Source organism: Panthera tigris, chromosome E2 (genome assembly GCF_018350195.1).
Source record: "Panthera tigris isolate Pti1 chromosome E2, P.tigris_Pti1_mat1.1, whole genome shotgun sequence".
Lineage (NCBI taxonomy): Eukaryota > Metazoa > Chordata > Mammalia > Carnivora > Felidae > Panthera > Panthera tigris.
In genome coordinates this window covers 55959065-55974692 of record NC_056674.1, presented here as the reverse complement: position 1 = coordinate 55974692, position 15628 = coordinate 55959065, and the positions used below count along the sequence as shown (strand labels likewise).

At 42.7% G+C, this 15628-nt stretch overlaps 1 protein-coding gene across 8 annotated transcripts in view; it reads right to left on the bottom strand.

Annotated features, from left to right (window-relative positions):
* The window catches only part of CDH13 (cadherin 13), a 1026978-nt gene that overhangs the window by 648885 nt on the left and 362465 nt on the right, over window positions 1–15628 (bottom strand). For all 8 annotated transcript variants that reach the window (XM_007082828.3, XM_042969571.1, XM_042969572.1 and 5 more), the window contains one exon: window positions 1143–1351. In XM_007082828.3, the coding sequence (XP_007082890.1) occupies window positions 1143–1351 (209 nt within the window). The remainder of the gene's footprint in view (window positions 1–1142; window positions 1352–15628) is intronic.

Sequence of the window (15628 nt, the reverse complement as noted above, 5' to 3'; positions counted from 1 at the left end):
TGTCAGCACAGAGCCCTATGTGGGGCTGGATCCCACAAATTGTGAGACCATGACATGAGCCGCAATCAAGAGTCAGATGCTCAACCGACTGAACCACCCAGGTGCCCCCAGTTTGTAGCACTCTTAAAGTGTGGAAGCATGCATGCAGGTGTAGGGATCTGCATCCATGTGTGTCTGGAGTGGGCACCAGGGCATGGCAAAGGAGCAGTGCCAAAAGGAATGGTTGCCTTGCTATACAACCCTAGTGGGCCACTGTGATCTTGCCTGCACAACCACCATTCCCCACCCTCAGATAACAGGATGCTAATTTACTTTGAGGAACTACCTGTCTTTCGCTCTGGGCCCACAGGTCTTAGGTGGGGCTGACTCCACCTGGCTTCAAGATAAGATGTGTGACTCTGGGGCCCCTGGGGGGCTCAGTCGGTTAAGTGTCCAACTTCGGCTCAGGTCATGATCTCACAGTCTGTGAGTTCGAGCCCCGCGTGGGGCTCTGTGCTGTCAGTTCAGAGCCTGGAGCCTTCTTCGGATTCTGTGTCTCCCTCTCTCTCTCTGCCCCTCCCCCACTCATGCTCTGTCTCTCAAAATATGAATAAACATTAAAAAAAAAAGGATAAGATGTGTGACTCAGACTTAGCTAACTAGAGCATCACTACCCAATGGACACAGTGATTGGTTCAAGGGTGGACATGCGTTCCAATGAGAACCAGCGAGATTTGATTTCAAGAATTTGTTGGCATTATCAGGAACAGGTGCTCTCTCAGGTGACTTTAGGCTGGGAAAATGAGTAGAGCTCAGTAGAGCTGGTGAGACCTCTACACTGGAAGACAGAGGGATGCGACTATCTACAGCAAAGCCAGCAGAAGGAAAATAGAACCACAAAAGGGGGAAGGATCAAGCTGATGTCCTATTCGGACATGGGTACATAACCTTGCCTGAAGGCAGAGTCATCCCCCAAATATCTGTCACATTAACCAGTAAATTCTCACATACCCCCTCCCATAGTTTTTTGAGTTGGGTTTCTGTCATTTGCAATGACAGAAACGTCTTGGCCAATAATAAACCAAAGAACTATCTTCCACAATAAGACATAAAGACCCCAGTGTTCCTCTGTGGACCCCGTTTGTCCCAAACAGCTATGTTACCTGCAAGGAGCCCTGGATGTCTTTCCCTCCGACAATCACGAGTTCTGCCATGTCTTCTGCATGGGGAGTCCGGGCGTGGACGAACAGAGTCTTGCCCACTGCACTTATGTTTTTCAGAGCAACCAAGCTGCCGTCATGGTTCACCTTGAAGTATGGGCTTGAGACCTCATAGTGTAGCTTGTTATTTCCCTTGCAGTCATTGAAGGTCACTGGGGAAACAAAACAAAACAAAACAAAAAACAGATGAACAAAAACAGAAAGAATATGAGTAGGTCGGGCAGCTTAGTCCGGAGATATCTCTGACCATTAAATGTGGATTACTGCTCCCCACCCAGATCTACAAATGCTCCCCCTTATCCCACGGCACTCCCTTGTAGCCCTCTGGCTCTGATTGTGCCGGAGGACTTTATTCTTTCTAGATCCATCCTTGATGACCTTTCATGTTCCAGGCAGGTGCTAAGGACTGAGGATGCAGAGATGCACAGGATCTTTTAAGATACTAGTGGCTCTGGGTTCTAGAGAGTGGTTTGGAGAAAAGAAGGCAGGCCAAGAAAACCGGTTAGTCTAGTGTTGTACCAATGATGCCTGGCCCAGATTAATTCAGTGGCAGGATATATGTGAACAAAATTCCTATAGTTTTGTGGCTAAGTCATGTATGGGAAGGATCAGGAAAAGTAGCTGTTCTTACAGGCAAGCACACAATTGTACTCCTTGTTTTCTTTCCTCACCCCACTTTTGTTTTCTTAGCTCTCTGCTGAGCAGCCTAGTTTGTTTAGCAAACCTTTCACTGAAGCATAACACAGATACAGAAAAGCACTTAAATTAGAATGTACAACTTGATGTATTTCCATAACATGGGTGTGCCCATGTCCTGGGTGCCAAGGCCCAGATACAAAATACTAGCCCTTCCCCTCCCTCCTGAGTACAATCCCCACCCTCCTCCTTGGAGGCTGCCCTATGCTGACTTCTGATACCATAGATCTGTTCTACCTGCATTTGTACTTATACAAATGGGAGCATCCAGTGTGTGTTCTTTTGTATTTGGATTCTTCCACTCAGTATCATGGCTGTGGATTGCATCCATGTGGCTGCGAGTCACAACAGTTAATCTAAACCACAGTGTAGTGTTCCAGTATGTGGCTATAATGAATTTATCTATTTTACTCTTTTAAATGTTTATTTACTTATTTTGAGGCAGGGAGAAAGGGGGGCAGAGGAAGAGAGAGCATCCCAAGCAGGCTCCGCACGTCAGTGCAGAGCCCAATGTGGGGCTCAATGCCACAAACTATGAGATCATGACCTGAGCTGAAATTTAGAGTCAGATGCTTAACCAACTGAGCCACCCAGGCGCCTCTATTCTGCTTGATGGGTATCAGGCTACTTCCAGTTTGGGGCTCTCAACATATTGCTGCTAGGAACTTTCTTGTGTGCCTTTGGTGACAACACCTACCTTGGTTTGAGCACACTGTTGAAGCCATATAAATATTTGACGAACTAAGCTGATCATTCTGTTCTGGGATATAATTCTTATGGCGATAATAGCCACATTAGCTGATAATGATAATGGCTAATGTGAACTGAACACTTTCTACACGCAAGGCTAAGTGTTAAGCATTTTATATACATTATCTTATTTAATCTGCACAATGAATGAGGTGCTTTTTTGACCCCAGTTTATAGATGAGGTAACTGAGGCTCAGAGAGGGCAAAGGAGGTGCCCCCCACATACAGTTTGTGAATGACAAAACCAAGACAAAACCATTTTTCTTGCACAACTATATGTTTCAATAAAGACAAAGCCTCATATAGAATACAGCCCTCCTGGGGCACCTGGGTGGCTCAGTTGGTTCAGCAACTGACTCTTGATTTTGGTTCAGGTCATGATCTCACAGTTCCTGGGTTCAAGGCCCACATCAGGCTCTGCACTGGCAAATAAATAAATAAACTTCATTTATTTTTTTTAAGTTATTTATTTTTGAGAGAGAGAGGAGAGAGAGCAAGCAGTGTGAGGGACAGAGGATCTGAAGCAGGCTCTGCATACACAGCACAGAGCCTGATGGGGCTCAAACTCACAAACCATGAGATCATGACCTGAGCTGAAGGCAGATGCTTAACTGACTGAGCCACTCAGGCACCCCAACAAATAAACTTTAAAATACAGCCCTCCTAAAATCCCTTCAGAACCTGAGGCACCTGGCTGGCTCAGTTGGAAGAGCATAGGACTCTTGATCTCAGGGATCATGAGTTCGAGCCCCATGTGGGCTGTAGAGATTATGTAAATCAATTTTAAAAATCCAATCATAACTTGAATATAAGGATGTAGGCATCCCATCCAATCCTGCTCCTGTGTTCCTGCCCAGCCCTGAAGCATGCTGCACAGTCTGCTGTCAAGGACCCTCTGCATCAGGGCTCCAGCACATTTTCTGGCTGCCGAGGCAGATTTAGGGACATCTTTGTACAGACACACAGGTACTTTTTGAGTCTGTAGTTCTCAGACATTTGCTCACTGCTTCTGACCGTCTGTCTTGGTAGCCAAGATTAATTGGGCCTACCTGCTTTCAGTTTTTGGAGGTGAACTATGAAGGAGACACATGGAAGTTGCATTCATTGTTATTATAAACTAGCATTCATCCACAGGAGGCACACTGATCAAATGACAGGGCCTGCTGGAATGCCAGGATGCTGGCTGGTTCTGGTCCTGGTCTCTTGGCAGGACCCAAGAAGACAGACTCCTCTGGGGAGGGCTAGGGGTGAGGGAAGGCATACAGAAGTTTATCAGGGTCTAGTTCTGCTTTTCTGTCCGCCCCCCCCACTTCCCTTCTCTTCCCTTACCTTTTTCCTTTTCTTTCTTCCTTCCCACCTCCATTACTTCCTTCCACAAATATTTTCTAGGAACCTATATTATGCTAAATGCTTGGGCTATAATGTTGAGCAAAGATGGACACAGTCCCTGAGTTTCAGTGTAATCAGAGAAATAGACATGAATTCAATACCTTATAAGTAATAGGGGACCTATTCCAGGCACAAAGAACCACAACATGTGCAGAAGTCCAGTGGCATTCAGGGAATTATAAATAAACCAGTGAGATGCGCAGAGACAGCAAGGGAGAGAGTGAGGAAGAAAGAGTGGAGATAAGCTGGAAATGTGGGGTCTGGAAGGCCGCATAAAGACTTATTCCTTGAAGAAAGCTTTGGACCCTCCTATCACACTATAGAACCAACCTGCCTCTACCTGAGTCTCACACAACTACAGCTCCCCATTCCAAAGGACACTAGCACTCAAGGTCCTCCATGGCTAAGCTGCCTCTCCTCTGGCCTCTGCCTTCACGCCGTGTCTCACTCATCACCCACACCTGTGCCAGCGTGCACCTGTATTCTCCCAACCCTTTGCTCATACTGATGGCTCTGAGCAAAAGTTACTTCCTGCCTTCTTTAACCTGTTAACTCTTACTCATTCTACAAGAGTCAGCTCAGGCAGCTTGTCCAAATACCCTCTTTGTGTTCCCAGACTTTCCAGCACACAAGATCTTTTATATCATGTTATATCAATATGTCCACTTTATATATCTCTTTTCCTCATCAAAACCAAGAGCAGAAACTGAATCTTATTTTTTTATTCATCACTCTATTTCCACCAATGAACAGAATGCTTTTCCATACAGGGGGCCATCAATAATGATTACATTTAATCCAACTGCTTTCCAGGGGCAAAGTGATTCTCTAGTGGTGGCAGACTGGTGGTACTTCTTTCATGCTGGGAGCAGGAGCTGCTCCAGGCAAGGGCAGGAATTGAGAAAGAAGGTCCCTAGTTGCCTCTGGTCTTGGTTGAGCCCAGCACTGGAGACAGGTAGGAAATGAATGTCCATGCTGTCCCCTTAGTTCCCCAGACCCGTGTGCTTCCCTTTATGAGAGCACTAGGTCTCCCGTGTTTGGCTTTGACTTAGCTCATTGGTGAAGTCACAGGTGGTGCCTTATCTTTCTTCATCATCCCAGTGATGCTGTACATAGTCCCAAAGCTAGGATCAGTGTGCACACGTTCAATGAATGTTTTGACAAATGACAGTAACAACATCTACCATTTATTGAGTGGCATCTGAGCGCCAGGCTCTGTGCCAAGGACTCTATATTCAGTCTCTTCTTTTAGTCTCCCAGCAATTCTAACCAATAAGCAGTATTTTCCACTTTTTTTTCACTATGTACCCCCCTCAGAATTTTAGAAATGTTTGCCTAATTGCCACCACTGTCATGAACTTTTAATGACCCCAATATACTGCATATCTGTTTACTTACAGTATGTGCCTCTGTGCCTTACACACACACACACACACACACACACACACACACAGTGCAATGTTTTGCCCATCCCTCATGCCACCCCTCTGGGGGCAATATAGTCCCACTGAAAATGTACACTCTGTAAGCATCGTTTTCCATTTTACAGGAAAACAGACTGAGCCTCAGAGAGACTAACTTTATCAAGTGCATACACTCAGAGACAGCAGGAAACTGTCCCCAGTCCATCCGTCTGCATCTACAGTTCAAGCTCTCAGTACATCCATTTCCTGGGAATTGATACATAAGAGGGAAAAGGGCAGTTGCCCCATCCTGACCCCTGAAGGCCACTCATTCATCCCTCTACGCTTCTCAGAAGTGCCAGGTAGAGGTGTACTGAAGGATCAAATCCACATTCAGGATCTGGCACATGGTAGGCATCCAATATAGTCTAGCTTTCTTCCCAGCTTGCTCTACCAAATAGCTAAGGATTGCAAAATGGGTCCTTGTTTGTTTTAGATACCTTTACCAATTCAGGAGCAGATGCTTTAGATTGTGGTTCTTTTTCCAGGCTATGAGAATCACCTGTGGAGCATTTAAAAAAAATAGCAATATCTTCTCAACTCCCAACCAAGATTCTGGTATAACTCAACTGGTCTGGGGACAGGGCACTAGTATCTCTTTCAAGCTCTCCAGATGAATCTAATGCATCTGGGGCCAAGAACCAGGGCCTCAGACAATGGACTTCCTGTCAAGATGCCAGGTTTCCACATTTCCCAGCCATCCTTGGCACAGAGAGGAGGTTGGGGACCTAGCATGCCAGGAACTGCTATTCCCTTGCCTTAAGAAAGGGCAGTTTTAACAGTAGGTATCTAAGCCCTTTTCCAATCCTGGTTCATGTGTAGCAGCCCTGTGACCTTGGGTGGACCACCTATCTTCTTTGCACCTCAATGACTTCATCTATAAAGTGGGACATTACAGTACCTCCCTCACAGGTACTGTAATTCTTATGGTGAGCATCCAACATGATCATATATACCTACATGACAGTTAGAATAGTGTTCCATGAATAAGAATTATCATTACTCCATCATTACTCCTGTAATCATGGGCATTAAGGAAGCTACTTTTTCCTTTTCCTGCACAGCTTCCTGCTGCCAGCTGGTTTTCCACCTGCCTCCTGGGTCTTTCCATCTCTTTCTAGTCAGGTACCTATGCTCTGGCCTGCTGCGCTGAGTGTGGTTACCATGGAGATAGTTACTATAGGCACCTCTGCTGGGGCCAAGGGAGTGAGGCAGATGATTCTGATCCAGACTTGCCCATCTTTGAATCCTCCTACTTTTCTTGGCAAAGCCCAACCTCTCTCACGTGAGAGGCTGTGAAGGAAAAAATGACATCAAAGGAATAAAATTACAGGCCCCACCCACAGCAGACTCAACAGAGTTTCGTTAAATATCCTTTAAATAGATTGTTTGTACAGATAACTTCCTACCAATCTAAGGCATTATTTGTCCTAAAAGCACGACACTACACTGAGAGATTCACATTCATGACTGCACTGAATCCTTACATTACCAGTGCAAGGTAGGTAATTTTTTCTTCCTCTCTAGAAACTGAGACTTGGGGAGGTTGAATGAGGTTAAGGCCACACAGTCTCTGCTAGTCTGCCACGGCAAATATACCCCTTCCTTCAAGGCTCCCAGCCTCATGGTTCTGCCATATTTTCACAGATGATCCATTATTCAGCTAATATTTTTCTTCTACGTGTCTCACTTTATTTATTCTCACAAAATTATTTGAAGATAACATTTATAAAATCTGTTGGATGTGCGAGATGTCCTGTTTTCTAATAATGTTAACTGAAATCTAAGGAGTCAAACGAAAACATGCATTTGTCTTTGCAGCCACTAGAGCCCTCCCGAAATGCTGGCCAGGGTTCCATGCCTCTGTGCACATCCCTCGTTTAGAAAAACTCACGCCTGGCCCCGCCCTACTCAAGCTTATCATCTACACGGGATCTAACTCCATATGATTATTGGATATAATCCAGAAGGCCCTCTGATTGAAAGAACATATCTAACATAAATAATGCAGACTTGAGAGAGATGCAAACCTTAGAAAGGCACAGATCTAGACTTCGCCAATGACAGCAACTCTGGCCATAGGTAAATGGCAGATTTGAAATACATGAGGAATACTTTATAAAAAGAAAAAAGTTCACCACACTTTTTTTTTCTTCTTCCTCCTAGAAAAACAGACTCTACTGCCCCACTGATTACACACTCACCTTAAAATCCCTATTAAAGGGTGCAACTGATAGCCTCAGCCCTGCATCGTTGTCTTTTTAACTTTCCTGACACAACCAAGATATCAGTGATTCTGAAACTTTTTAACAAAAATTTTTAAGGTTTTATTTATTTATTTTTGAGAGAGGCAGAGACAGCATGAGCAGGAGAAGGGTAGAGAGGGAGAGAGAGAATACCAAGCGGGCTCTGCACTGTTAGTGCAGAGCCCAATGTGGGGCTCAAACCCATGAAACCATGAGATCATGACCTGACCCAAAACCAAGAGTCGGATGTTTAACTGACTAAGCCACCCAGGAGCCCCTCAAACTTTTCATAGAGATTGAGTCAGTGCATGTTTGGGGACACAGAGTTCAAAAAACATATTAAGGGTAAAATTGAATAGTTTTTTTTTAGTTTATTTATTTATTTATTTATTTATTTATTTATTTATTTATTTATTTTGAGAGAGAGAGAGAGAGAGAGAGAGAGAGAGAGCAGGGGAGGGGCAGAGAGAGAGGGAGACATAGAATCCGAAGCCGGCTCCAGCCTTTGAGCTATCAGCACAGAGCCTGATGCGGGGCTCGAAACCACTGACTGTGAGACAAGTCGGGACACTTAACTGATCGAGCCACCCAGGCGCCCCGTCCATCTATTTTTGTTTTTGATGTGTTTCTACAGAAACATCCTCCTAAAGAGCTTGGAATGACACCATGAAAATAATTGAAAGCAAACATTCTAATAAACAATTAAACTTGTGAACAAATACTCAAAATCTCTATCTGAGGGGGAAAATAAACTCTCTGTGCTAATATGAACCTACAAAGGACTTCCTTACATAGTTTATCACTGTGGCATTTAAAATAGCTTCTGGAAAGAAAAAATATACATATAATATACTGTACGTAGGGATTTATTGGAATCAATTGCACAACATCATTCTTTGCGATAATCTTTGAACACCCCAGGAGAAGAAAGGGGGATGTGAAAACTCCCCACCTGGGGGAAAAATGCAAATGAGACAAATGGCACCACTCAGAGTTTCAATTATGCTTTCAGCATGTTTCCACTCAAAAAGTCCTCTGGGCTTAATGCAAATGTCACAAAAAGACAAACTTAAGCTGGGAGACAAAACCACAATTGAAATGGGAAGTTTGGCACGTGAATTAAGGGGCTTAATCTTCCTGACCTTGATTTTATGCTTTTTTTATTTCTTTCTTTTGCATGTGGTTCTTGAGGATGAAAATCCAAAAGGCATAGATTTCTTACCATCTTGAAATGTGTGAGCAAAGCAAATTAAGCTGTATTATGATCCCAGGAAATACGAAAATGCAAATGGATTTAAATTTATCTGCAAAATATAGATCAGTCCTGCTCATGTAGATAGGTATGTACTAAAATATGGAATTTGTCCTACTCTTATAAGTGTTTTGGGGTCAGTCTATGATCTGTACACTCGCATCTTCAATGGGAAAATGGTCCTAAATACATGTATACATTTGTAGAGACTTGAAAATTGGTCTGCACGTGAGTGGTATGTGTACCTCTTAGAGTTGGTGGTCAGACTACTTGTCTGGTTGAGTGAGGATGTGTGTGTGGATCAGTGGGCCCATGGGCTTTGAATGGGTCTTCCTAGGAGCTGAAGGAACCTCCCCCACAGAGAGATACAATTGGGTCTACAGATAATCTGCTTCTAGCCATCTCTAGTCGCACACAGAAGGGAGTGGCTTTGTTTTAGCAGCTATGCTGGTGAGGGGAAAAGTCCTGATTCATAGCATTTGCCAATGTCTGTGGTGTAAATATTCTAAATATGGCTGATTTCAGCTACCAATGTGCCTTCAGTTGGCTTGCAGATTTTCTAGAAACTTAACCAGCTCTCAGGAGTGCAAGTATCAGCTGGTTCCAGCACACCACTGACACCAGGCAATGACTCTGTCCAGTAGAACCTAAATTGTTTACTCTCCCTTATACCAGATATCCCAGTACCCCTGGCCTCATTAGTAAAACAGAATCCAGTTGTTCCAGTAGCAAGAAGGTCTGCATATTTGTTCATTTGCTAGTCCTTGCCTGGACACGGAAAGCCGTGCCTTTCTGACAACTGAAGTAGCACTTAATTCAGAAACATCAGATGGACTCTCCCCAGGATACAGAGCAAGACTAATTGCTTTTCACATCCCTCAGGATCCCACTGGCATCCAGAGGTACCGACTCCCTTTAAAAGAGCTCATAAGGCTTAGTCCAGAGGCTCTATGGACTTGCCCAACTGAGAGAAACAGAAAGCATTTCCTACGGTTTCCCTGAACTCCTTCATTTCTCAAATGTTCTAGCCAATCTAACTTTCATTAACATATGTTCAGTCCTACCCACATTGGGCCAGATCCCCAGATGATACAATAGGCACCTCCCCCAGCCTTCATTCATTCTACCCTCCTGATTCCTGAACACATTTAATTGTATCCTGTACTCCATTGTTGGCCTGGAATCAGCACTGACATGTGCATAGCTTCTATAAGGTTGTGGGCATGTTCTTACCCATGACTGATTAGCTCTGGAATACATTTCACCTGCAAAGTCTTTGTAGCTTTGATGGGTGCAGAATGCACAGTCTTAATATCATCTTATGTTTTGATTCCAACTTTGATAAAATAGAGTTTCAATTCTATCGAGGCAAAGATATCATAATGAGTGATCTTGTCAAGTGATCTTCTGCAGAAACCTGTTTTTGCCATGTAAACCCTTAAGGGCTTCCTCTTGGAACAAGACAGGGCCCACATCTGCTTTCAGGGCATTTTCTGCCTACCACTAAAAACTGAGCTGCTAGCTCTCAAACCAGTCTTTTCTGTCAGGGTTACATTTCCTCCTGTTACAGATTCTTTAAAACATGGCAGATTGTTTTCTGAAAGAATACTGTGCATCGTCTATCCCACGGTACTTATAATCACTATGAATTTGTATTTCAAATTGGAATTACTTTATATGGCATAGTGCCTGACACAATATACACTCAACCCTGTTCATTGAATGAATAAACAGCAGAACTGCAACCTGACAGCTAAGCAAATTTGAAACTCCCCAAACAAAACTGAGAATGATGGCCCAAACTCATGAAGATTTGAGGAAGTCGATTGAAAGTCACCCGATCAGCGAAATATTAATCACAGACTCAGCAGCTTTGAGAATCACCAAATCTCAGATTTACAGAGATTCCGTCTCACTGATTTCCATAGGACTAGCACATGTCTCTTACATAGCCTTTAGTTTCTGAGCTATCTAGTAATTATGTGCAAATGTGCCTCCCTCCCTATTTCTGTTAATGATAAGAGAGACTTGGTCCACAGCAACATTCCAGATTTTTGGCCTTGCAGTTGGAGTTGTCTGGGAACATGTGGCCGAGTGTCTTGTCTGAGCCTAAATCATGATTCAGATCCTGATCATGTCTGATGCAATCAGACCCGTGATTTCCCAAGTACCTGTCAACTGCGTGGGCAGATCTACATAACAAGGAAGGGACCTGTAAGGAGGACAACTTCTATGTGGGCACTTAGAGAGAGGCAGAAACAGAAGGAATAGACAGAACTCAAAATTGGCTTCCTAGTCTAGCCCCATGGGTTTGTAGTTCAAGAAAGGCATAAGCTATATATACAAGCTTAAAGATGCACAAACCACAGGCAATTTAGGTAATCTCAAGCTCTGTTAGCCTGGTTCCCTACAAACAGCGATGGTGAATGGTAGCTTGGCCCCATTTCTGAATGGAGTACACCTTCACTTTGCTCTTGTACAATGGAGGCTATAGTACATTTGGGTCTCCTGGCATCTTGGGGGTTCATGGCTTTGACGATCCAAGAGATGGACTTTGAGAAGCAGCCTTCTCACAAAGAGCCGTGAGGACACTCTTCCTTCAAGAGCTTTTCAGGTACATTAAGCAACAAAGAGGCCAGAAGGAGGGGTCCTGGGAGAATAATTTATGAGTTTGGGTGAGGTCTTTCAGAAATCATCTCAATGATGGCCAGGGGAGGGGGTAAGGTGAGGTGTTACAATTGTGCAGGTGGAGGCTATAAGAATGTATAGTGCAAATATTGTTATTTGCATGAACTCCTTATTGTTCAAATACTAGAAAAGCCTGAAGAAATTCAGATTACCATTTGGAAGGACCAGTATTTCTGGATGAAATAATTTGCTTATTTCTAGATGCTTTCAAGTAGAGCCTAAATGGCTATTCAGCAGGAATGGTGTGGAAGAGATTCTGGTGTTGGATGATGTCTCTTACAATTGGGAGATTCTATTATTCTAAATCTCAACATTTTCATCTAGCAACCCATTAAAAATATATTTTTTCCACTTACAGTGTTCAGGATAGTAGGCAGTAAGGGATAAATGCTAACATAAAGATAAATATGCTAGATTATCTGCCTTCATGATATTCAGTGTCTAGAAGATCTGGAGGGTTGCCCTGTTGAAGGATGAACATTCCATTTCTTCACTGTATCAAAAGGCCAAACAAGCACCACAGGGTAGAAATTACAAGCAAACAAATCATAGGTAAACATAATAACTTATTCCCAGCAGCAAGAGAAAGTTAACTAATGAACATGCTCATCATTATCAGAAAGCATCCAAGATGAGGGATTATCAACAAGTATTTCTCACTTTATGAAGGAGATGTGTTCTCTAAAAATTGCTTAGAAAGCAAATTCCTGTATATTTTCCTTATATTTTATTATAAAATTGGATGTGTTCTTCTAAACAATGCTTTGGCCTTAAGCCATAATAAAATTGTGTTTAAGAATGCAGCAACACATTAGAAACATTTGAAGTGATGAATTATGGCTTTTCAGGTAAATATTTATACTAATACATAACCCAAATAGTGAAAGTATACAAATCAACATAGGCACATATTTTAATTGACTATGAGAGTTTGAAGATCTAATTATAACCTTGACGTCACACCATCAATTTACCAAGACAGCATCATGGATCTAAAGGGCCTTTAGCTTTGACCCAACCTCTTTCCTAGAACTCTAGGTGGAATGATCAACTGGTCTTTTACTACACTACCACGGAAGGTTTCAGAAGGGATTAGGGGGACTTGGAGATGAAAGCAGGTAGGAGTGTAGCAGTGGTAATCCAACATTTGGAAATAAATAAAAATGTTCAAGATGAGCAAACAAACAAAAGTCCTGCAAAATGAGTCTTCAGGGAATGTGTATTGAATCAGATTCTGATTTATAAATAGTAAAATAAATGTATAAGGTGCTACCATTAATAGAGAAGACACAGTCCCATCTCCTAAAGACCTTATAATCTATCATCTGAAGCAGTGCTCAGTAAACAATATCTCTAAATGTTCAAATGGGGAAGAGGAAGGTGGGTTTTGGGAGAAGTAAATGTTAAGTTTGTTTTTTTAAGTTTTAATTTAAATTCCAGTTAATTAACACACAATATAGTATTTGTTTCAAGGGTACAATGTAGTGATTCAACACTTCCATACAATGGCCAGTGCTCATCACAACAAGTGTACCCCTTCATCCCCATCACCTATTTAACCCATTCCCCTACCCATCTCCATTCTGGTAACCATCAGTTTGTTGTCTATAATTAGGAGACAGTTGTCTATAACTGTTTCTTGGTTTGCCTCTCTTTATATAAAATCAACAAACCAATCTGTACGGGGTTAGTTTCCCAACCTACTTTATCCAAGAAAATGGGCAAATTGGCTAGGTATCAAAAATCTGTAATAACGTCAGACTCGCTGAGGATTCTAGCAAGACAACATTCACTCCAGTTCTAAACTAGTTCAGTGAACATAAATGCCAACAGTATCCAAGTTAAATGAGTGTTAGCTCATATGAACAGGCATTAATAATCACCTGAAGCATTTCCCTATATCTTCAAGGCACCCTACAAAACCATAATGGTGCTGATTTTTTAGGTTTGACATCTATCTTCTATAGAAGATGTCTTCTACATACGGTTAGATATATACCTATATACAGATATACTTCTGTATATAGTTACATATACTTCTGTAAATAGATAGATATACAGCTATCTTCTATATATAGTTCCTTGCAGAACATTTTCTAAATGTCAGGCAGTGCACTAACCATTGACAAATATTTCTTTCATCTTTTCAACAGTCCTTTGATGATAATATCATAGAGATGAGGAAATTGAAGCCCAGAGAGATTAAGCTAATTTCTTCTTTTCTAAATGTTTATTTTTGAGATAGCACATGCGTGAGAGAGAGAGAGAGAGAGAGAGTGCGAGAGAGAGAGAGAGAGAATGAGCAGGGGAGGGGCAGAGAGAGAGGGGGGACAGAGAATCTGAAGCAGGCTCTGCACTGTCAGCACAGAGCCCGACAAGGGGCTCAAATTCACAAACCACAAGATCATGGCCTGAGCCAAAGTCAGACGCTTAACTGACAGAGCCACCCAGGGACCCCAAAGCAAACTTCTTTAGGTCACACATCTGTAAGTAGCAGGGCTTGAGCTTGGCTTTTTTACATCTATTGTAGAGTCCTGTCCCAGGTTCTGGGAGAAGATACAGCGGGTGGATTGTTCCAGGACTGGGGGAACCCAAAGTAAGTGTTAGAAGTTATTCTACAGCCTAGGAGCATATGGCTTAACAGAAGTTAGACAGTCTGTCTAGAGCTGAAAGAGGTATCAAAGACAGAGTTGAGGGCAATCTTGAAGTAAGCGATTAGATCCATCAGGGAAAAACCCATCCAGCAGAAGCTAGAAGTTTCTGTAGGTCAAAATTTAGGAAACACTTACAATCTGAAGAAGGGCGAGGAAAATGCATGAATGAGGCCCCGCCAGATCATTATGCAGCCCCAGAATATCTAGAAGTATTCAAGAGCTTTTAAAGGCTGGGAGAAAAGCTTACTGTGGAATTTGCTATCAGTGATCTATCTAAAACTTTTATCGAAGAACTATTGAGATCTGGACTTTCTGAAGACCAACATCCTGCTATTGCACTACAAAGCCATCACAGATTCCCAGATCACAGCAAACAAAACATCATGGGGGTGGAGGACAAAAGGAGCATGGCATTTTGATCCATGATCTTAAGTATGGTTTGATTTTCATAAAACTCATAAAGAATCTGTAGACAGTGCGTGGATGAGTATCTTCTGTGTAAAACATCCTGAGGCATTTTGAACAACCCATGCTTCATTCCCTGTGGATACCAAGAATGCTTCTGCACAGAGATGGCCTTATGCCACCTACATTCCAGAGAAGGTTTAGGAACATTTCCTGAAGATAGAGTATTGCTTGGGAGCCCAAGTACACTATCTGAGGCAACAATCCCTCCTAAAGAACAGGCTCAATATTGACAAGGTCGGTGGCTTGATAATAACCAGCAGCTATGCCAATCAAAATTCCATAGAGCGTGGAACACCACTTTCTACACCTTCATAATTTTCTCCTGACCTATCTTTTGGTAACCTGGGAGTACTTTCAGGGCACAAGCCTCTTACAGGTTATCCTTCTGGCTCTGCTCAGTGCTAATCCTGGCAAGAGCTGGCAATCAGAAATATTAGCCGACTCTTTGGTTGCAACCAATTAATTCATTCAGCTTCTTCCCTAATTGTGGTGGGTGAGACGCTCGCCAGCTGTGATAACAAATTGGTTCTGTCTAGTTGACAAAACCTTATCAGGAAATTAAAATAAGATGATCTGGCTTACAATACATGAAGCACAATTAATTCTTGTATGCATATATGGCTTTCTGATGTAAGCAAGAAAATGATCATCCCTGTAGGTCATGTCTATTCATCCTCCAGTTGCCAAGAGATTTTCATTGCATCCCTTATGCCATATGGCATCGTCTCTAGCTTCAGCCTCGTGGGAATGGAGGAGGATGCCTGCCAAGAGCGTCTCATCACTTGTTAAAGGTGTCCCATTTTCTTGTGATTTCTTCACTCAA